Genomic DNA, 22,179 nt, shown 5'->3' on the forward strand with positions numbered 1-22,179 from the left:
GGAGGAGAGGGCCTTCCTGGACACGGACCTCACCGGGACTTCCATGCAGAGCTGGGCCCGGGTGGGATGTGTCATCTGAGCTGAAAGCAAAGTGTGTGACGGCAGGAAATGCCTGCAGTGACTGAAGACCATATGCAAATCTGTTCTACATTCTTAACACTTCATGAAGGCCAGGGCTTGGGGAAAAACAGTACATTATTTTTCTCTTCTTTTAACTCCTTTCCTTCTTTAAAAAAAAAAAACGACAGTTTCATTCTGCATTTACTGAGCGCTTCTTTTCCTCTGTTTTTTAAAAATTGTTATTTTTAAAAACTACAGATGTAACACATGCTCTACATAACGCACAAATCAACTTCCTAGTCTCTTTGTTCATCAAATGTTTATCAAGTACCCACCCCATGCCAGGCATGGTCCCAGATGCTGGGGACACAGGAGCGAATAAAATAAAGGTCCCTGCTTAATGCCTTCTTTCACTTTCTCCTTAACCAGTTCCACTTCCTAAGCGTAACCACCATCGGTGTGTATTCTTTTCAATGCACACATACACACACAATTTTTTTTTTGAGTTTTTCTTTGTTAGGTTGGTTTTTATTTAAATGGTTCTTTGTCCCCACTTATAAATACCTTATAGGACTGCTTCATCTTTTTTTCACAACTGCATAGTAGCTCATCATAGGGTTATGCCGAAATTTATGTAACAAATACCCCATGAATACACATTTAGGCATCCTGGATTTTTCCCTGTAACAAATAATGCTATAGTGCCTATGGCCTCCTCGTCCAGATCTATTTCTGCCTTCTTGTATATTTCTGCAGCTATTCTGAAAGGAAAGTTTCTGGATTGAAAGGAATACAAATTTTAAATCTGATGAGTGATTTCCTGCCTTTGACCCATGGAAATTCAACCCCTCCATTTACCACTAGCCATCTTAGTGTTCCTGGTGTAAAAAAACACCACCATAAATGTTGGGATGCTTTCACACACAGCTTGACTAAGCATTTCGTTTCCTGCAAAGTGTGGGTGTCTTGGCGAGCCAGGAACCGCCAGGGTACCCAGAGTGTTAATGACAACCAAAGTGGGCGCCAAACACAAGCTCATCCACTCACCCCGGCCATCTGGTTCCCATCTTGTACGTTTGATCTCCTGACGGAAGCCCACGATTCAAGGGTAGTTAAGCCCCTGGGTGCTACATACCCCTTGACCTATTTCTTCTGTCCAGAAACAGGCTTACCTGCTTTGGAAAGCTTAGAGTCTTTTCACAGACGATTCTGGCGCTGGCAGGCGGGTCAGGGACTTCATAGACTTGGACGGTGGGAGGCGGAGGCCGCTCCACCCAGCTCCTCATCTGCTCGTACACAGGGCCTGGAGATGAGGGGTTGAGCGGGGTGGGCACTTCATAGGTCTCCTGGGAGCTGGTGGAAGCATCTTCCGGGTCTCTCAGGAAAGGGGGACAGGGTCTGTCGGCAGGGACCTCCATGAGGATTTCAAGGCGGTTGGCAGGGGCCAGGCCTTGCCTCCCGTGAAGCAAACACTTCCACCAGCCCTTGCTTTCTGGCACATTTTGTTCCAGAATGGTCAGGATGTCTCCTCTGCAGAAAGCCAGCTCATCGGCGCAGTCGGGGTGGTTGTCATAAAGTGCCCTGGCCAAGAGCATCTGGGGGCAGGGGCGAAAGAATTCACGGTTGTTATCATTGCCAATAACCACTGCAGCCATACCACTCGCTTAGCACCCAGTCACAGCTGCTCATTTATCTTGTTTCCTCGACCCCAGAGGCCCTGTCCCTGTTGTTTGCCTGATTTATTTCTACCCATCCTTGGGGAGTGTGGGGCGTGGTCTCAGGTGAAATGTCAGATCCTCCAGGAAGTATTACCTCTACCCTAAGACCAGGTCCAGTCTCTCCCCTTTCATGGTCCTGATTTAATTTATGACCCCCTTAGTTAGAGGGCAGCCTAGCAGAGTTGGGTTGAAATCCTGACTCTGTGACTTCCTAGCTGTGTGCCCTTGAGTAAATTAGCTACTCTCTTTGGGCCTCAGTTTCCTTGTCTGTAAAATGGGAATAAAAGTACCATCTACCTGATGGAGTTATTGTGAGAATTAAATGGGTTGGTAAGTGTAGAAAGCTCATTGAACAGTGCCTGGCATTTGCTAAGTGCTCAGTAATGCTTGGCTGTAAAGTGTCAAGATGATTCTACTGCCTTTTGCCTGGTGGTTGTTTTTCTCCCGACTGGAACTGGAAATTCCATGACTTCCGGGACCAGACCTCACTCAATTTGCTGCTCTCTCCCCAGCATCAAGCACGTACCCAGGCGCATAGGCGAGGCTCCATCAATGTTCATTTATTCACGTGCAATGAAACAAAGACGCAGGGGGTGAGTGACTAGTCTATACAGCCAGGATCAAAACACAGGCAGTCTCCTAATTCTCAGACCCATGCTCTTTGTGTAAGCCACACAGTCCTCCAAAAAACGCAAAACCACCTGTTGTAACGACAACAATGGTAAAACCCCTTCTTACTGGAATTTTCTGCTGTCAATAAAAGAATGCAATTTGTTTCTGTGGGTTTTAAAGTAATCGCCTCCTTCCCTTATTATATCAGTGCATTACAGAAAAATTAGGAAACGTAGAGAAGCAAAAAGAAGAAAGTGAAAATTACCTACAATCCCACCACTCAGAGGTAACTATTTACAGCATTTTGGTATTCATCCTTCCGGCTGCCTTTTTAAAAAATCAAATTTAGTTAATTATACTTTTTATACCCACTAGTCCCTAATATATACAGTTTATAAATAAAGCAGAAACGACCAATCCTCCCATTACATTGGTTGAGAACTGATGCAGTTTTTTTTTTGCATAATAATGTTTTCTTTTTCTGTCACAAAAATGGAATTGGATGGCCAACTGCTGAAGAATACCATCTTAAACCCACAATCAGGTCTGTGGATTTGGGGAAACACATGCATGTATATCTGAGAAGACTAAGTAGAATCAAATCCTCCTTGCAGGCAAATAAGCACTGAAAATACTCCACAAAATCTACAGCAGCTGAGATCCTAGGAGATCACACACATTTTTGTACATGAGCCTTTTTTTCCTTGCTACAAAAGCGATGAAAGTTCATAAAAGAATACAAAATGATGATAAGAAAATAGAAAAATCCAAAAGCACCCACAGTGCCGCCAACCACAGGTCACTACTGTTACTTCTTTGGTTGTGTCTTTCCAGACCTTTTCTTGAACCTACATGTTCATATACGTACTTAGAGTAACAATTATATTTTAACCTAGGGGCAGGACAGGAATAAAGATGCAGGGTGAGAATGGACTTGAGGACACGGGGAGGGGGAAGGGTAAGCTGGGACGAAGTGAGAGAGTGGCATGGACATATATACACTACCAAATGTAAAATAGATAACTAGGGGGAAGCAGCCGCATAGCACAGGGAGATCAGCTCGGTGCTTTGTGTCCACCTAGAGGGGTGGGATAGGGAGGGTGGGAGGGAGACGCAAGAGGGAGGAGATATGGGGATATATGTATATATATAGCTGATTCACTTTGTTATACAGCAGCAACTAACACATCACTGTAAAGCAATTACACTCCAATAAAGATGTTTAAAAAAACATAATAAGAATCTATGATACATCCAGTTTTATAATCTGCTTTTCCCCACTTAAAAATAGATTGTGAACATCTTCCTCGGCCTATAAACAGTTTTCTTCACTATCCTTTTAAACAGCAGAATGGTTTTCCATTGTATGAATGACCCATACTCGAACTTCCTGATCTGGGGACATTTTAGCTAATTCCAGTTTTTAGCGATTACAAACAATGCTGAAATGATTACCTTGATAGCCAACCATCTGCAACTCCCCCTGTTATTTCCACAGACACATTTGTGGGAGGGGAGTTGCAGGTGGAAATCATTGGGGCTCCCCCTTCCAGGCTGCTCACGGCCCTCCAGCGAGGTCTGAGTCATTTCCACATCTGCCCACCCTGACCCTTGAATGAAACTGCCCATTTCCTTGCACACTAACATACCCTGTGCATTAGCTCTTGGTTGGATGGCGCATTCGTTTTAAAATCTTTGTCAAGAAAACTTGAAATGTTTTTGCAGTCTGGGAAGGGCGTTACCTCCCTGGGGCATCTCCACTGTTAACTCATTTTTCAAAGAAGGAAGAAGGGCCTGAAGCGTTACGCGCTGGTGTACAGTGAGGGTCATTGCTGCTTGCGGAGATTTTCTCTTTCATCCATGGCGAACCACAGATCCTCAGCTAGAGGGATGGTATGAAGGCTTACTTGTCTGAGGTTGAGTGAGTTTATGAGGTTCAACTGGAAAGCAAAGAGCTGAGTTACAGCTAACAGCCAGGGATCCTGGCAAGCATCCCCTCGGGCCAGCCCTGTGCTCCTTCACGAATTCTGCCAATGTTTACTGAGTATTTACCAGCACTGTTCCCAGCGCTGGACTTTCCAGGGACACAAATTTTGATCGTGTCATTCCTCATCCTACGGCCCTTCGACGGCTCCCCAGCACCCTTTGGATGAAGCCCCAACTCTGCTAAAACTTCCAGGCCCCTGCTCTCCTGTCCAGCCTCATGGCGTCACTTCCTCACCACCCACTCAGGAGCGCCACCCTTTTGGGGTCCTCGAATCCTTCACACAAGCTGTTCCCTCTACCCAAAACAGTTAGCACCTTGCCCCCCTGCTCCCCGTGAAACCCCTCTCATCCTTTCAGATTAATTTAAAGTGTCCTTTCCTTGAAAGATGATGCTCCGTTACCCATATTCCTCCAGACTAAGCTAGCTCTCCCCATTTTTTTTTCTTAACACCTTTCCATATCAGGATTTATGACCCTTGTATTTAATCATTAAGCGGGCGATCATCTATTTGGCATCTGTCTCCCTGCAGAGAATAACGTCCAGGAGAGCAGGGACCACACTTTCCTGCTCTTACTGTATCCCCAGATTCCAGCACACAGTAGGTGCTCACTGGCTACTTGGTTAGTTAATGGGTGGTTAAGGATGAGTGATGCGATGCCTTAGGTTCAAGTTTTTGGAAGGTAAAGAGACACACAGCACCAAGGTGAGAGCTCCTATTTCTGTCTAAGAAGAAGGAAGCTCTCTGACTCTCTGGCCACTCTTTTTGATGGCTTTCAGTAAGAATCACCCCTGAGATGTCCAGAAGATGGACCTCGAGGCCTGGCTAGTCTGCCCACTCTAGTACTGTCCCTTCAATGTGCTGTCAGTTGGTTTCACATGAATATGGGTGCTCAGCTTTAGAGAATCGAGCAGAGATGAAGCATTTAGAGGGAAGGGAGGTTTCGAATCTTATAAAGCGTATTGATTAAAGGTCCTGACTTAGTAAAGTTACTTGCTACCTTGTGGACTTTTTTTTTCCAGTTAAAGAAGCCAGTAACTTCTGTTCAGTAAGAAAAGATAACCTGAAATGTTAATGGTTTATTATCTTGTTGGCTGGATTTTAACCAGATTTGTGTCTAGCCCTGCAATCCTATCCCAATATTCCTGTATTGAATTGTCTCCAGATACCTAGATCCTCAAATGCTCTTTTAACTGTTTTTCTGGTTCCTTCATTAATTACTCAGTTTAATAAAATCTTTGACATGAGTTCATTTTATATTCGCATGAGAGTCATGATTTTACCTTTATGAAAATGATACTTTAACTGTCCACACTGGGAAGAAATGGGAAAACAAAACACAATCTCCAACCCATCATCACAATTCCCATGAAATACATCTAACATAGTCTGAAAAGAAAAAGCCCATCATCTGAGACGTGCTTCCACTTGTCTAGAAATAAGATAGTGTGTATCTTTACACAGAGCAGTTGCTTCAACATGGCAGTTGCTTTGAAGTGCCCAGATTGGCATCAGCTTGGCCAGTGGATTTGCCTGTTGCAAAAGGCGGGGATGCTTGTCCAGAGAACAATGGGCTTGTGTGATCACTCACCCCATTGGGCACCCACAGCTGTGTCCAAAATGGAGACACAGTTTACTTTGCACTTATAGCCTTCAGAGCAGCAGCCAGCATCTTAAAGGATGTAAAGTCCCAGCAAAGGAAAATCCTAAATATGTTGCTATAACATGACTCCCTTCAGAATAGTATTTCATTATAGTTGGTCCAGAGACATCTCCTGCAGTCAATTAATGTCTTAGAGTTTTAATAACAAAGACTATCAAAATTTGTGTCATAAAAGAATTTTTAAAATGTGAGAAATCTTGGGGAGTTCCTCTCCCAGAAAAGGTAGGTAACAGTGGACTACATTGAATGGGGACTTGTGTTGGGGGCACTGAAGCCATTATGTCACTTAATTTTCAACTGCCTCAGAGGGAGGTTTTCTTATTCCCATCTTACAGATGAGGAAATGGAGGGTCAGAGAGGTCAAATGACTTGTCCGAGGTCACATGGACTCTAAGCCTTCTCCTCACATCCGTTATTGCACGCTTCCCCTTACAATTCAGTCTCTAGACACCAGCCAGAATGATATTTGGTATATTTGTCTTTCTCTGTCTGGCTTACTTCACTTGGTATGATAATCTCTAGGTCTATCCGTGTTGCTGCAAATGGCATTATTTCATTCTTTTTATGGCTCTGGGTAATATTCCACTGTATAATATACATGTACCACATCTTCTTTATCCACTCCTCTGTCGATGGACACTTAGGGTGCTTCCACGTCTTGGCTATTGTAAATAGTGCTGCTATGAACATTGTGGTGCATGTATCTTTTCAAAGTATGGTTTTCTCCAGATATATGCCCAGGAGTGGGATTGATGGATCACATGGTAGCACTATTTTTAGTTTTTTGAGGAACCTACATACTGTTTTCCATAGTGACCACACCAATTTACATTCCCACCAGCAGTGTAGGAGGGTTCCCTTTTCTCCACACCCTCTCCAGCATTTATTATCTGTAGGCTTTTGGATGATGGCCATTCTGACAGTGTGAAGTGATACCTCATTGTAGTTTTGATTTGCAGAGAGTGGTATTTTATACACATAAATCAGACTTTTGGTCTCTTGTTTAAAAATGTCCAGTTGCTTAGAACCCCATTTAGAACAAAACCTAAACTCCCTACCAGATTGCCCTGCCTGATCGGCTTCCCGAGCTGCTACTCCTCCGTTAATTTCCCTCCAGCTGCATCGTTTTCTTACTTTCCTGCGATGCACTAAGCTTGCTTCCACCTCAGGACCTTTGCCCATGCTAGTCCTCCTGCCCTGAACGCTCTTCTGCCAGATCTTTGCACGAATGACTCATCCTCCTTCAGATCTCAGTTCGAGTCACCTCTTGAAGAGAATGTCCCTGACCACACGCTGGAGGCTGGGCTCCTCCACGTGCATCCACGGGACTTGGAGGTGATGACCCTCTAGGCATGTTCAAGAAACAGTCCGGTCGGGGCAACCCAGGCTTTTATGGACAGGCTGGCCGTGTGGGGAGAACAAGAAATAGCAGCCACAGCAAACAGGCATCGTGAACCCAATGCCCCGGCACTGCGCTGAACACTTTACAGACAACAGATGGAAGGGACTGACGAGGACTGCAAAGCATCCTGATAACAACTGCAATTGTCACTGAGGCCACTCCCAAGTTATTTTTTAACAGGGTGATAATTTGGAAACATTCGTGTAGATATTTAAGAGATGAAAGAGGGCATATGTTTATATTTTTATTCTCTTTGGGCACAAAGACAGTTAGGGGGGCTTCCGTGGTGGCGCAGTGGTTGAGAGTCCACCTGCCGATGCAGGGGACGTGGGTTCGTGCCCCGGTCCGGGAAGATCCCACATGCCGCAGAGCGGCTGGGCCCGTGAGCCATGGCCGCTGAGCCTGCGCGTCCGGAGCCTGTGCTCCGCAACGGGAGAGGCCACAACGGTGAGAGGCCCGCGTACCGCAAAAAAAAAAAAAAAAAGACAGTTAGGTTCTAGGTACAACAGAAGAAACCTTCTTAACCAACTTCCAAAAAGGACATTTCCCCCAAATGCCCATCTTCATACAACAGTTGGGAGAAGGGAAAGGAGACTAGGGAAACGAAGGCAAACAACAGATTCCCTCTCTGGGGAGACGTTCACACAATGGCCAGATGCAATGTGCTAATCTATACTGAATCAGCAATGAGTCATGGGAGTAATTAGCTAGCTTCATTCATTCATTCATTCAATCATTCATACATCAAGATTGCATTGAGCGTCGATTACATGCCCAGCACTCTGCTAGAGATACAGTGGTGAACAAAACAGTTCCTGATCTCACGCCGGGGTACGTCCTAGCAGAGGAGACACATTCCAGTCACATCAGAAATAAACGTAGGGTTTCTACTTCTCTTAAGTGCAATGAAGGAAGATATAGACATTTATGAGGAATTATGAGTGCAGTTGGGAAGTGGGGATGGATGAGGGCTTAGGGAATGTTCCCTTGAGAAACGGGCCATGGAACTTGCAATCTGGGAGTGAGTAGAAGTTAGTCAGATCAAGAAAGGGGGAAAAATCATCCAGTCAGAGGAAGAAAAGTGGGTGAGGGAGGGAGGGATTGAATTTGTGTGTCTATGCGAAGTGCACCGTGAGTCGGGGAACCTGAAAGATGACCAGGTTGTCTGGAGAGAAGTAAACAAAAACCTGGGGCTTGGTTTCCATATTGGTTGATGTTTATCTCTGATTGCTGGGTGGAAAGGGGATTCCACGGAGCCAGTGTGAAGCCAAAGCTAGTGATCCAGTCCAGGCGGGAGATGCCTGAGGCTCAGATGAGGGTGGCAGTTGGCTCTAGGAGCACTGCCAGGAGGAGTTGGCAAGGGATTGCGGGCAACCCTGAGGTGAGTCTTGAAAGAAGGGCAGGATTGTAACTGCCAGAGAAGGGAAGAGAGGCGCGCTGTGGACCAAGGGAAGTAAGATGCAGAGAGACAGATTTGGTTCTCATACTTTGTCTTCTGCAGTGATGCAAAGAGCCAGCAGCTACAGTTCTAAGTAGAATATTAGATGAGCCTGTAGAAATGCCACCTGCTAAAGCCTCTTTTTGGGCTTCTGCATCATTCCCACCGCCAGGATGGTCATCCCCTCTCTGGGCCGGGAGGGTGGGCACAGGTCCTCAGTGACTGCCCCATGCTGGCTCTCCAAGAGCCTGGCTTGCCTTCCTGCTTTACTTTCCACTTTTCTTCAGTTCACTTGAAAAAGCAAAGCTGCAGAAACTCAGTGTTCGAGCTGGATGGGGTGGGGGTGGGTGGCTCACTTGCTGTGTTGGCCTCATTTTAGAGCTTTATGGTGCCCGAGACTAGGAGAGGTTAAGGTCACACAGCAGCAGTCAGTAGAGTGGGGATTCAAAATCGAGTTTGTCGGACTCTGAAGCCTGCTATTGTCAATTCAGTGCACCGCCTCCCCAAGTCCAAGTCAATTTCCTACTCTAATCTGCTAAAGTCTAGATGCATGTAAACTTAGAAGGAGCTGGGTTAATGACATCTATAGGCAGGAGAGGCAAACTCAAATGGTCATAGGAGCCGGGCAAGCAGTATTATGTCAGGGAGGCAGGCCAGGTGTCAGACGTTTGGGAGTGGTGGAGACTGCGGCACGCTCAGGCAGATTTCAAAAGATGATTACTTGGGCCAAATGAAGTACTCTGCGGCTGAGTCCAGCCCACTGCTGGGCTCTTAGAGGCCCCACACTGGTTTCCTTTGCAAACTGGAAGTTAACAAGCGGGGGCTGGAGCATTTCTGCCCAGTGCAGGACTCCTCTAATGGGCAATCTGTTCTGAAGCACCCCGTCACCACCCCCCCCATTATGTTATCCAAGACTATGTGCAAAATGCTCACAGTCTGAGGCTCTCTCTACCCTCCCCTGCTTGCTCCCCTCTTTCCCTTCACAAGGGTCAGATCAGCATCATGACCCAATCCTGCTTCTTCCACGCTTTATCCTCCACAAGTGTTCCCCCCACCCCCAGACTCTTGTATTCTTGAAATGACAGAGTTAGTGGCCAGGGGATAGGAGAGTAGAGACCCTGGAATGTTTTCCATTAAAGTAGCCAGAAAATCTTCATTTCCTTGGGAAGGTAAATCATACCACAGGGTCACCAGCTCACAGCAGGAAGTAGAAAATAAATACGTGTCCCAGACAGGAAGAGATAGAGATCATAAATATGGAAGGAACCCTGAGCAGAAAGCCGTTGCTGGGTCCCTGCTCTGTACGACATCGTGGAACCCCATTAACAAGACGGGCATTCTTCTTCTACTAAAATCCTTCTTTGAAAAGCATCCATGTTTAGCATTTTAGCTTCCTTCTCACAGATTCCATGACTTACTTCCAAGAATTCTTGGAAGTAGTAGTTAGTTTTAGGGGGAGGTGATGGCATGATTGATACTCCCCCTCTGAGGGCCATGAGAGAGAATAGTTATACATAAGAAGTTCATGAAGGTTTTCCCTGGATGTAGGAACTTTTCCTTTGAGATCAATGAGATATTCTCTAATACATCTTTTATGAGGCTGCTGAGCCCAGACTCAGAACATAGGAGCACATGCAGAACGGAGAAAGCTCTTTGATCATCTTTAAAGACAAAGGTCTCTCCTTCAATGTACTTGGAAGTATTTCATATTATATAAATACATAGATAGGCTTAGAAAGATCAAAGCAGAGAGAATGCTGCTATCTGTTGGCTCGTGAATGTTTATTTTCCATCATATTTTAAAGTGCATTATGTTAAACAAAATCGAGAGAAGAGAGAGAGAAATAAAGCTTCTAAGAGCATGAGAAAAATCCCCTCACCACCTCCATTTTCCCTTTCCCACCCACATTCTCCAAAAAGGGAAGAAAGACAGAGGAAGGAGGACAACCCTGAGGAAGAAACAAAGTATCCACATGACATTTTTTTAATGAGAGATGTGGATGGGTGACAGCATTCTGCAAGGCAATCTGGGGAGAGATAAGGAGGGCTCGATAGGCTTTAAGGAGTCACAGCAAGGGCTGTCTGGGAAGGCTCCCCACTTACAACGCAGACTTCTTACACACTGTATGTGTCAACTGATATTAAGTTCCCATAATTAATCAAAGAGAAAAAAAATCCTCTCTAATCTTTCGGATGCATATTGAGTCACGTTTGTATTGTTGTTCTCTATGTAGCCAATGCCTCATTAATAAGGGTTGCTCACAGCTTTTCAACTCTGTTTCACGCGCTGGGGGAAATAATTAGCATTGACTATCTCACTTGATAGTCACAATCCCATAAAGCAGGGACTGTTACTAATGTCCCATTTAAGAGATGAAAAGTTAAGGCGCAGAGAGGGTGAGTGAGTTAGCCCAAGGTTGCTCGGAGGGCAGCGAATAGAACCAAGATTGGCACACAGGCAGTTCTGACCCTGGAGTCTGCCCTTCTAGCCTACAAATCATAGTGCTTAGCACGCTATCCTTCGTGAGATGGCATGTGCATTTCGATGGATGAGCAAATGACAAAGTGTGCCTCTGGAGAGAGGCATGGTAAGCTGATAAAAACATTTTTATCTCAGTTGGGTAAGTTGTATGGTTAGAGGATCAGAATTAGATTCTCCATTAAGAATTTGGGAAATGGCTTCAATGTAATTACTGGTAAATAATGACACATTTGTGTAATGGAATACTATACAGCCATTAGAAATAATGGGGTAGAGTTTAAATGAGCCGAAGTGGAACATTCTCTAAAATAGAGTATTAATTTTTTTTTGGCCGCATCACGTGGCTTGTGGGATCTTAGTTCCCCGACCAGGGATTGAACCTGGGCCCTGGGCAGTGAAAGTGTGGAGTCCTAACCACTGGACCATCAGGGAATTCCCAAGGATTAATATTTTAAAAAGCAAGATGAGAAACTGTGCAGACAGTATGTCCCCATGTATGCTTTTATGGGTACAGTATCTTTCTGGAAGATGACATAAGTCATCATAAGCCCCCCTCTGGCTAGCTGAACCGGAGACCAGGAAACTATAGAGCTCTGGGATTAAAGGAAAACATGCTTTCAGTCCATGTTCATTGGTACAGTTTGAAATTTTAAAGCCATATGTATGTGTTTTGCTTTTTCAATATAAAAATCTAGTGTTTAAAAAAGATTCTGTTCTGTTAGAAGAGAATTGCTTCTGCGTTGGTGAACTTGAGCTCCTGCTTGCCATGATCACTTAAGCTTGTTCTACTCCCAGATTTGATAGAAGGGAACCTTGACCCAGTCAGTCTTCATCTCAGCCCAAAGCATTTTGCCACATAAAAGCATTTGGCATCTGGGGAAACCCTTTGTGTACTTCCAGGATAACTCACACTATTGATGGGACTCTCATTGCCCATCCATCAGAGGACCCTTTACAGCATGAAAAATGCTGAGAAGTGCTTGGACAGTTGTTGAGAACCAGCTGATTTTGTGTTTCTTTCTCCCCAGCTCCTTGAGAGTAGGGCCACAGATGACATCCAGAGAAGGCAACAACAACCTACCACTTAAAGGCAACAGGGTCTAACGGTAGGTGTGTTAAGAATCACAGAAGTTTAGGTAGGGTGAAGCTTTAAGGGTTTTTCTGGCCTGGCCCAGGTAAGTTAGAGAGGCATCGAATAAGTCTTCAGGTAAACAGGAGAGGCTGGGTGCCTTTGCCACCACTATGCCCCCTCCCCTGTGGTCAGCTGCAGAATGACATGGTCCTGGGCACAAACACCTGGGCCAGGTGGGAGGGGCCCCCATGAGGGGACTGTTCCCAAGACCAGAAATTAGGACCAGCAGCCGCAGGACACTGCAGCTGTGCCTTGCACTCGCGTAACATTGGGGAAGGCGTTGGGATAACCACTTGCTGCTTTCTTTCCACGTGGAACTGTATTATGAGGTCTGCAGCTGAGATGGGCCACCAGGCCATCAGGCCTCCTCCTCTTTCTCTTCTCTAAGTTAACTTTTCTTTCCTTTCATGAATTTCAGTAGCTTTCCATAGCCACATTTACATTGAAAAGTAAAATTCCACAAGTTACAGGGAACCGAGTCACTTAACATAGCAAAATGGTAATATTTCACAACCAGAACTTGCCTTGAGATTTGCAACTACATTAAATTATTTCCTTTTAATGTGTCATGCCTAACATGGTGCTGTAGAACTTGACACAGCTCGGCTGCAATGATCTGCATTTCATTTTCAGAAATACTTAGAATTTTTTTTTAAATGAGGTGACAGCTAAGTAATTTCTTGCATCATCCCACAGCATAAAGAAGAGTTGCTTCTCTTGGAGCTATTTTTATAAAAAACTTAGCAAAGCAGTTAAATGAGAGAGGCTGAGGGAAAACTGCTGTCTTTCTTGTGGTTAATATTAATTTGCCAGATAGGCTAGAAAATAACTGAGTTTTAGCTTCAGCTCCGCTTCTGAAAAAGTTGAAAAGTTCTAGACTAAAAGGCTCCAGAATGTGTAGAAAGTGATCTGAAGTCATTTAACTGAGATACTGAAATGCCTTTTTCCAGATTACTTTTATATTTAGAGTCACCTTTAAGCTTTAAAAAAAAAAACTTAGGGCTTCCCTGGTGGCGCAGTGGTTGAGAGTCCGCCTGCCGATGCAGGGAACACAGGTTCGTGCCCCGGTCCAGGAAGATCCCACATGCTGCGGAGCAGCTGGGCCCGTGAGCCATGGCCGCTGAGCCTGCGCGTCCGGAGCCTGTGCTCCGCAACGGGAGAGGCCACAGCAGTGAGAGGCCCGCGTACCGCAAAAAAAAAAGAAAAAAACAAACGAGAAAAACCCAAAACTTAACTGAGTAGAATAGAGCTTTCTAAACAAAATTCAATTTCTCTCTTTTTTGCTTCAAAACGTGGGACATAAAACAACTTTTGATAATTTCCACTGATGGGATAGTTGCTTGGGAAACATCATTACCTACTTCCTTAACTTAGTGGAAAAAATGCAGAATAACAAGTAATGGATGCATTTACACAGTTCACTCTGAGTCCTAAGCAACTGAACTCTTGCAGGAAATGGATTCCAGGGGAGAGAAACTCAGATACTCACATTCACCTTCGTCTTGATCCTTTAAAGAAATTATTATTTTTTTTTTTTTTTTGCGGTACGCGGGCCTCTCACTGTTGTGGCCTCTCCCGTTGCGGAGCAACAGGCTCCGGACGCGCAGGCTCAGTGGCCATGGCTCACGGGCCCAGCCGCTCCGCGGCATGTGGGATCCTCCCACACCGGGGCACGAACCCGTGTCCCCTGCATCGGCAGGCGGACTCTCAACCGCTGCGCCACCAGGGAAGCCCAGAAATTATTTTTAAAGGTGATTAGTCCATACCCTGGAAAACACTGGCAGAAATCACTTCAGAAGGGAACTCCTGTAGTAGTTGGTGCTGGCATGCTGTGAGGTTTGGGGTCTAGAACACTTGTGCCTGAGCACTGCTCTTTCTGCAGCTGTCCCTACTGGGGGTGGGGTGAGAGATCTGGGCTGAAACCAACAGCCATGGGTGGGAAAGGTAGGGGCTGGTTACATAACACATCGGTTCCCTTCCACCCATCTGGATGCAAATAGCCATTGTCTCTGGCTTAGCTGTGGGCACTGGGGACTAAGAAGGGAATAAGCCTGGTGAACTTGGAAATGAGAAGGGATATAAGAGAAAAAGAAAAACGTGAATAAAAGAAGGATTCCTTGTTTTCCCAACACCTCTAAAAATGATCCTGACCATGGCTTAGTCTGTGAACACGCACAAACCTTAACTGATTTCTCCATGATCATGTTGAACTCTGATCCTTCCAGCTTTGAATTCTTCCTAATGGTTCAGATGAAAAGGCCTCTCGCCACGGGGACTTGGGTAGCCGCAGAAGGCACTGCCGACTAATGAGACTTTGAGAAAGAGGCTGTGGTCAGAAAAAAATTCCAAAAAAATCCCAATGGAAATGAAACATTTTCTTCCCTGATGTCTGAATACTGTGGTTTCCAATAGGTTTGGGTCCTACTGGAAGGTATATTGTTTGAATATACTTCCCCTATTCATGGGACCCTTGCTAAAATGCACTTTTCGAGCTTCACTGATTTGACAGTTATTAAGCACCTACTGTATGTCTGACAACGTGTGCTGGTGGGAGGAAGGTGAACAAGGTTCTGTTAAGTCTAAGCCCGGGGTTGAAATGATGCAACAATAAAGATCTCCCAGGTCTTCTAAGTAATTGATATTTTTGGATGTGGCCCAAACATGGACCTGTTTCTGTAGCTTGTAGTGCCCTAGAGATCAAGCATATTTATTCATCCATCCCCCAAACCCCATCCCCACCTCCAAGTTCATTCCTTGCTAGACAAGTCTCTGAATTCTTGTTTCAGATATTTGGTTTGGGGAAAAGAGGAGTTGAAAGCAATGTTGGGCCAAGGTAAGTGGTTGAGAATTCAGCCCTCTCTTGTGAGAAACACATGGAGGGAGGAGGGCAAGTAGTTGAGAATTTTCCTGGGCCTCAGTATCCTCATCTGAAAGTGTAGGGTTCCCATCCAGCTGCAACCCCCTGCATTTTGCATTGTTTCGTCTTGCTCTTATCTCCTACTTCATGAAAGCCATCAGAGGGATTAAAGAAAATGACAGGTGGGATCCTTTCCTTTCTCATCTTTTCCTTCCTTCCCTTTTTCTTGTTTTGAAGCGTAAAGGGGATCAAAGGCATGGAGACGAAAGAAGGTGTTTCGTGTCCTTTGATTGGTCTGAAGCAATTATACCACCGCCAATTAGGAGAAAGCTTTGTCTAAGACTGTGTTTCTTAAACTTCGTGTGTCTATTAACTGCATGCTTCCTGTCATATCCATGTGCTTGTCTGTACATTTTTAACTTTAAGGAAAATATTAAATTAAGCCAATAAAAAAAACAACAGTCTCCCAAAGCAATATGATCTATGAAATTACAAGTTTGATGAGCTAGTTTTAGGTTTTTCCAATGCACATTAAAATACAGAGCTAACATTAAGAAATGTTCTATCTGTGTACCACACCTAAAATCATCTTGTATGAATGAGGTCAAAGTCCCTGCAGGGTGTGATTATTTTCCATTTGATTGATCAGGAAGAATTCAAAACTGGTCCAAGCTGTTTACTGGATCTCAGAGAAATGTGAAAGTTCATACTTGTTCACCGAATTCTCCATTTGTTAGGGTCATTTTTGGGGGTGTTAGGAAAGCAACGAGCCACCTGTTCTTTAAGTTCTTCTCTCAGTCTGTTGGTGGGCATTTATTCCAGTTCACTGGGTTTATTCACTTTGTTGTCAATAATGAGCCACAGATAAACCCATTGCTAGCACCACAAGGAAGGTTATAGAGAATGTGCTTTGTAACTGTCCCTGTTGATTTCCCCAGGGCTGCTGATCCCCTCCATGTTGGGAAACATCCGTGTAGGACAGAAGCAACTTGACATTCTCACTATTAGTAATTGACTCTCATTTCCTTTCAGCCTCCTCTGAGTTTAAATTCTGAACCCAAGAGAACATTCCACAGGTACGTTTTACTTTTTGTTAACTAGATGGCAAGCGTCTCCAAGGGAGAGGCACCCTACTGCTTTCTTACCCCAATTCTCACCCCCTCCAAGCCCCAAAAGACAAGCTGCCTGTTAACAAACGTGTAACAAACAAAACTGCTCCTGATTCTAAGGAGAAGCAAGGGTTTAAAGAAAAAGAACAATCGATTCACCCTGGAGTGAGTGGGCCCAATGCAGAGCCCAGACTTGACCAGGAATAACATTTCCTAGAGGAGTTTTAAGAGCTGGCAAAGCCTCCCCGCAAAGAGCCAGGAGATGCCGTCCCAGGTGCAGGTGTGCACTCCGCCTTCTTGTTCCTATCTCTGTCCTTGCCATGTGCACACAGGAGCCCTCTTCCATTCCAATAAACACATGGTTTATGGGCAATACGTTTGGAAATGGTTCCAAAAATACTTATTTCTCCTTTTTGCAACTCATGTTGGAGTCTTCGAATATCACTTGTAGTGGTATCTTTTTTTTTTCTTTGTTACCAGCCTTCCACCTTCCTCCTTTGAAGTTATTTCCCCTCCAGGCTCTTGTCATTTCCCCCCTGAGTCATCACAGTTCCAACATGACCACACACATTTCTAAGGTCGCTTCCTCATTCCATTATCATGCAGGCCACTCTCCTTTGAAAAGTCTCCTGGCAACATTTTTAACTTGTAGTATAAGCAGTTGGTGTTCTGTCTGGCCTTTTTTCTGCAACCCTCTCCCCCGACAAAGTGAGCTCTATAGCAAATACAATGTTAAGAGAATAAAGGTTATGGACTCCCCTGGTGGCACAGTGTTTAAGAATCCACCTGCCAACGCAGGGGACACTGGTTCGAGCCGTGGTCCGGGAAGATCCCACATGCCAAGGAGCAACTGAGCCTGTGCGCCACAACTACTGAGCCTGCGCTCTAGAGCCCACGAGCGACAACTGCTGAGCCCACATGCCTAGAGCCCGTGCTCCGCAACGAGAAGCCACCGCAGTGAGAAGCCCGCGCATCACAACCAAGAGTAGCTCCCGCTCGCTGCAACTAGAGAAAGCCCGCGCACAGCAACGAAGACCCGACACAGCCAAAAATAAATTTATAAAAAAAAAAAGAGAAAATAAAGGTTATCGAACAGGGGAAAGAATAATAGAAGGTAATGGACTTTTAACGCTAATGACAGTTTATTAAATATTGAGAAAAGTTATGACTTTTGTCTTCTGTGGCATTTAGAGCAGCGTCTGGCTCAATATATTTGTGGAATGAATGAAAGAAAATGGAAATAAAGTTGGTGGAAAAGAAACATCCGTTTCTTAAAAAAATAAAGCATATAGCACATGTACCTCAATAAAAGCTATTTATACCTTTACTTACTATTCTTTCTGATCACATCTCCTGACACTCTCAAACACCAAATGTTTTATTTTTTTCAAAAGACAGAGCAAACGGTTCTTCTCCATGTGCGTTGAGAACAGCATGGTACCATCCAAAATGGAAAATGAAGCCCTGGCCCTGTCTCCTGATTCACCTCCCCGCTTCTGCTCTTTCCTACCGACTGTCTGTGTGTGCACGGCAGCCTTAAGATGTCTTAAAAGACGTAAATCAGCCCATGTTATCTCCTACTTTACACAGGCCGGTGGCTTGTGTAAAGTAGCAGTTTGAATGCAGTTAGAGTGCATTCTGCAGTTAGAATACACTTCAAAGTTCTTACAGCTTCGACGAGGCCCTATGTGAACAGACCCTGCTCACCCCTCAAATCTTGTTTCTGACACTTTCTACCCTTGTTAACTCTGCTCTGACCACTGGCGTTTTCATGGATGCTCTGCTCTGCTGAATTCATTCCTGCCCTTGCATTTGCTGTTCCCTCTGCCTGGAAAGCTTTTCCCATCATTCTGGTTTCCAGACGCCCTTTCTGTGGATCACCTCTATCAGGTCACCCTGTTTTTTATTTTTTTTTCATTTTTATACTAATTTAAAAAATATAAATAAATTTATTTATTTATTTATAGCAGCATTGGGTCTTCGTTGCTGCGCGGGGGCTTTCTCTAGTTGCGGCGAGCTGGGGCTACTCCTTGTTGCAGTGTGCAGGCTTTTCTCATTGCTGTGGATTCTCTTGTTGCAGAGCACGGGCTCTAGGCACACAGGCTTCAGTAGTTGTGGCACACGGGCTCAGTAGTTGTGGCTCATGGCCTCAGTAGTTGTGGCACTTGGGCTCAGTAGTTGTGGCTCTCAGGCTCTAGAGCAACAGGCTCAGTAGTTGTGGAGCATGGGCTTAGTTGCTCCGCGGCATGTGGGATCTTCCCGGCCCAGGGCTTGAACCCGTGTCTCCTGCGTTGGCAGGCGGATTCTTAACCACTGCGCCACTGGGAAGCCCTGTTTTCTTTGCTTTAGGGCAGTTGTCAGCACCTGAGATCATTGTGTCCATTTACTTATTTACCAACTGTCTGATCCCACGGGAATGTCGGCTCTGTGTTGATCGCCCAAACCCCCAGAGCTCAATGATTCTGTCTTGGGTGAGAGGCTAAACAGTGGACCATGAGTTGTGTTTTCAAGCTGGGTGCTGTGGTTACTTGTTTTGCTTTGGGAGGCAGGTGAAGGGATGAGGCTGCTGGATGAGGTCAGAGGGAGACCACAGGTCCTTGTGGCCGTGACTTCAATTGCACAGGCTCAGATCTAAGGCAACATCTCACCGTGGGAGAACAAGGCAGGTAATTCTCAAGCATCTAGGTTGAGAGGCGGGTCAGGATGGGGCCAAGTAGGGGTTAGAAGAGCTGAGAGTCAGGGGTGACCTCTGTTCCCAGACATCTGGTAAGCAGGAAGTACTATTCCTGTCCTCATGGCCATGTTGCAAGGGCTCTCTATCTGCACTCCAGGTAACCTCCCATTTATTCACACATGCACACCGACCAAAGTGTTTCTTGAACACCTACTATGTACAGGCATTGCTGTAGGCACTAAAGATGCAGCACTGAATAAGAAAGGCCAGATCTGTCCCTCATGGAGCTGACCTTCCAAAGGGCGAAACAAAGGCAAGACAATTTCCAATCTTGTTAAGTGAGGCTGACACGGATGATGAGAATGATGGGATGGGTGTGGAAAAGGGAGGTGGTTTAGACAGGGTGGTCCAGAGAGGCCTCTGGATGGGGAGATGCTTGAGGGGAGGACCCAGTGGTCAAGCCACAGGGAGAGAGGAGCATTCCCAGGTCGGGAACAGCAGGGGAGAAGGGGAAGGAACTGAGGTGGTGGGAGCTGGTGGGAGTGGCACGCGGCAGGGCCTGGTGGGTGATGGTGAGTTCCCTGCCGTGATCACACTTGCCCTTCTTCGACAAAGACAGAGTTGAAAGTGTCTTGCTTACCATCTGAGAGCTTTAAAGGTACAAGGAGAGCCTGAAATTGCTCCTCATTCACAAACAAAGCCTCACCGAGCGTTCTTGCCCAGAAGCACCAGGGCAGAGAGTCTTGGCGAGCGGCAGAGTCATCCAATGCCACTGCAGCCTGTCAGGGTCTAAACTAACCCTGGGCGTGTTGGTGATTTTTTTTTTTTTTATTCTAAGTCTTTACCTAGACCCTCCTTGAGTGAATCTAGAACCATCCCACTCAGAGGTGAGATGGAAGAGGACCAGAGGATGTTTGCTTTTTAACTGAAGCTGAATCTGAAATGTTGAGAACATTTCAGGACGTTTAAGCGTTCTTAAAACATAAATATTATTTTGATCAGTGCTCTGGAACATCCACCCTTCAGTAACATGGTAAAGACACCTGGTTTGAAAACTCCCTTCAGAAAACCAAGTGAGCAAAACAGCCTATGGCTCTATTTATAAAAGAGAGAAAATATAGATTGTAGAGAAAATACTATGGAAACTAAGTTTTCAAATTTTAGAAGTTCTCAGAAAGTGATGGAAAACAAAATACCATGCTTATTTGACCCAGGATTCCTCTTTCATTTCCTGGCCATTCACTCCAAGGGAGACAAAGACGCCTGTACACAAAGATGCTATTTTCAGCATCACCTCTAATGGTGTGGACACGTGCATGCACACACAGACACATACGCTCAGAAGTAAACACACTGTGCAACAAACGGGACCGAATCACTAACATACGTGCAGACTCTATTTTCATAAATAAGGCACTTTTGAAACAACCAAAAATCCAAAGCAAGGACTTACATATAGTAAAACCAGTTACTCATCTTGTCTTTCAGACCTAATTTTCCTAATTTTCATGAATGGAGTTGAACATGGAGTCAATCAGCTACAGTCCAATGAGATGTTGGATTTACCACCTTGGCAACACACAACGGTCTCTACCTTTTGCAATTACACTGTTTGAGACCAGTGTTTCCTAGCTCTAATACCACCATGTTTATTTTTTAGTTTTCTCTTCATTTTGTAAGACAGTTTGCGGAAACCTAATAAAAGTCAGACAATTACACAAAATCCGCTGTGCACAAAGGTGAAATTCTACTGACAAGGAACTCTTGGTTGTTTGTCAAGCAGCAACACTGGGGAACAGCCTGAAAGGGCAGGCACAGTTCACCACCTGACGTACACAGGCTGACCTCGGGGCATGAAAGGAGTCTGGGTGCCCCTAACTGAAAGTTAGGGTTGCTTTAAAGTCAGATGCACCAATGCTGAGAACCACTCACATGGTATGACTCCTTCAAGCACTGTGTTACCTTTTAATCAAAAGCACCTAAATGACAACGTAGGCATTGAAAATACTGAGGTAGCTCAGTGGTGCTAAAACAGATGGAGCTCTAATATGTACTGTTCACCATAAAAGACAAGAAGCTCAACAGTTGTTCAGTTACTGCTCTTGTTCTTGAAAAACCTTTTTAAAAAATCATATTATCTTATATGTGCATTGGCAGTTCTGTAGGGATACCCAAGAAAGCATGAACTGAGGTTGCCTCTGCGCTAGGAATGGAAGATTTGGGTTCTCGCCCTGGTGCTGCTGTAACTGGGTAGGGGGTGCATCCGTACGAGCTGAGACATCATTCATCTAAGACTTGGGTCAGCAAACTAGGGCCTGTGGGCCAAATCCACAGGACCAGTCCAAGAGTTAAGAATGATTTCATATTTTTAAAGGGTTGTAAAAACAAAAAAGAATATGCACCAGAGGGACTTCCCTGGCAGTCCAGTGGTTAGGACTTTGATCTTCCACAGCAGGGGGCCAGGTTTGATCCCTCGTCCGGGAACTAAGATCCCGAAACCCGAGGTGCAGCCAGAAATAAAAAATAAAAACAAGAATATGCACCAGAGATCAGAGGTGGACCACAGAGCATAAAATACTAGCTGGCTCTTTATGAAAAGACTGCAGACCTCTGGCCTAAGGGTCAGCATATAGTGAGCTGGTTAAGTCTGGGTCTGCGTCAGTCTGTCTGGGTTTGGCTCCTGGCATTCCACTTACTAGCAAATGACCTTGGCAAGTCAATGAATCCTACTTTCCTCATCTGTAAAATGGGGATAAGAGTAACATGTGTACCTTATGGAGATGTCGAGAGGATGTAATGAGAAAAAGCAAGAATAGCACTCAGCACCAGGCCTGACAGATGGACAGTCAGTAAGGGTCAGCTGTTATTATCTGTATAATATCAATAATAGAAATTCATGGGGATGCTGGGACTATCAAATATATGCTATATGTATATATACATGTTAATTACACATATACATGTTACAATTACACATTGTAAAGTGCTATAGAAATTGGGCAGAATAAGTGGCCCATTAAAAAAAAGGATAAATCGTTAAAAAATCT

General features: G+C 45.0%; 1 protein-coding gene across 8 annotated transcripts in view; it reads right to left on the reverse strand.

Moving 5' to 3' along the window:
• The window catches only part of CASS4 (Cas scaffold protein family member 4), a 46,234-nt gene that overhangs the window by 22,112 nt on the left and 1,943 nt on the right, over window positions 1-22,179 (reverse strand). For 3 of the 8 annotated variants that reach the window (XM_024750351.1, XM_024750347.1, XM_024750346.1), the window contains one exon: window positions 1,233-1,655. In XM_024750351.1, the coding sequence (XP_024606119.1) occupies window positions 1,233-1,655 (423 nt within the window). Of the gene's footprint in view, window positions 1-1,232; window positions 1,909-2,304; window positions 2,739-4,039; window positions 5,491-14,672; window positions 14,805-22,179 lie in introns of those variants that run through there. The other 5 variants (XR_003003831.1, XM_024750345.1, XM_024750348.1 and 2 more) reach the window with 4 other exon arrangements.

Source organism: Neophocaena asiaeorientalis, unplaced genomic scaffold (genome assembly GCF_003031525.2).
Source record: "Neophocaena asiaeorientalis asiaeorientalis breed wild unplaced genomic scaffold, Neophocaena_asiaeorientalis_V1.1 scaffold606, whole genome shotgun sequence".
Classification (NCBI taxonomy): Eukaryota; Metazoa; Chordata; class Mammalia; order Artiodactyla; family Phocoenidae; genus Neophocaena; species Neophocaena asiaeorientalis.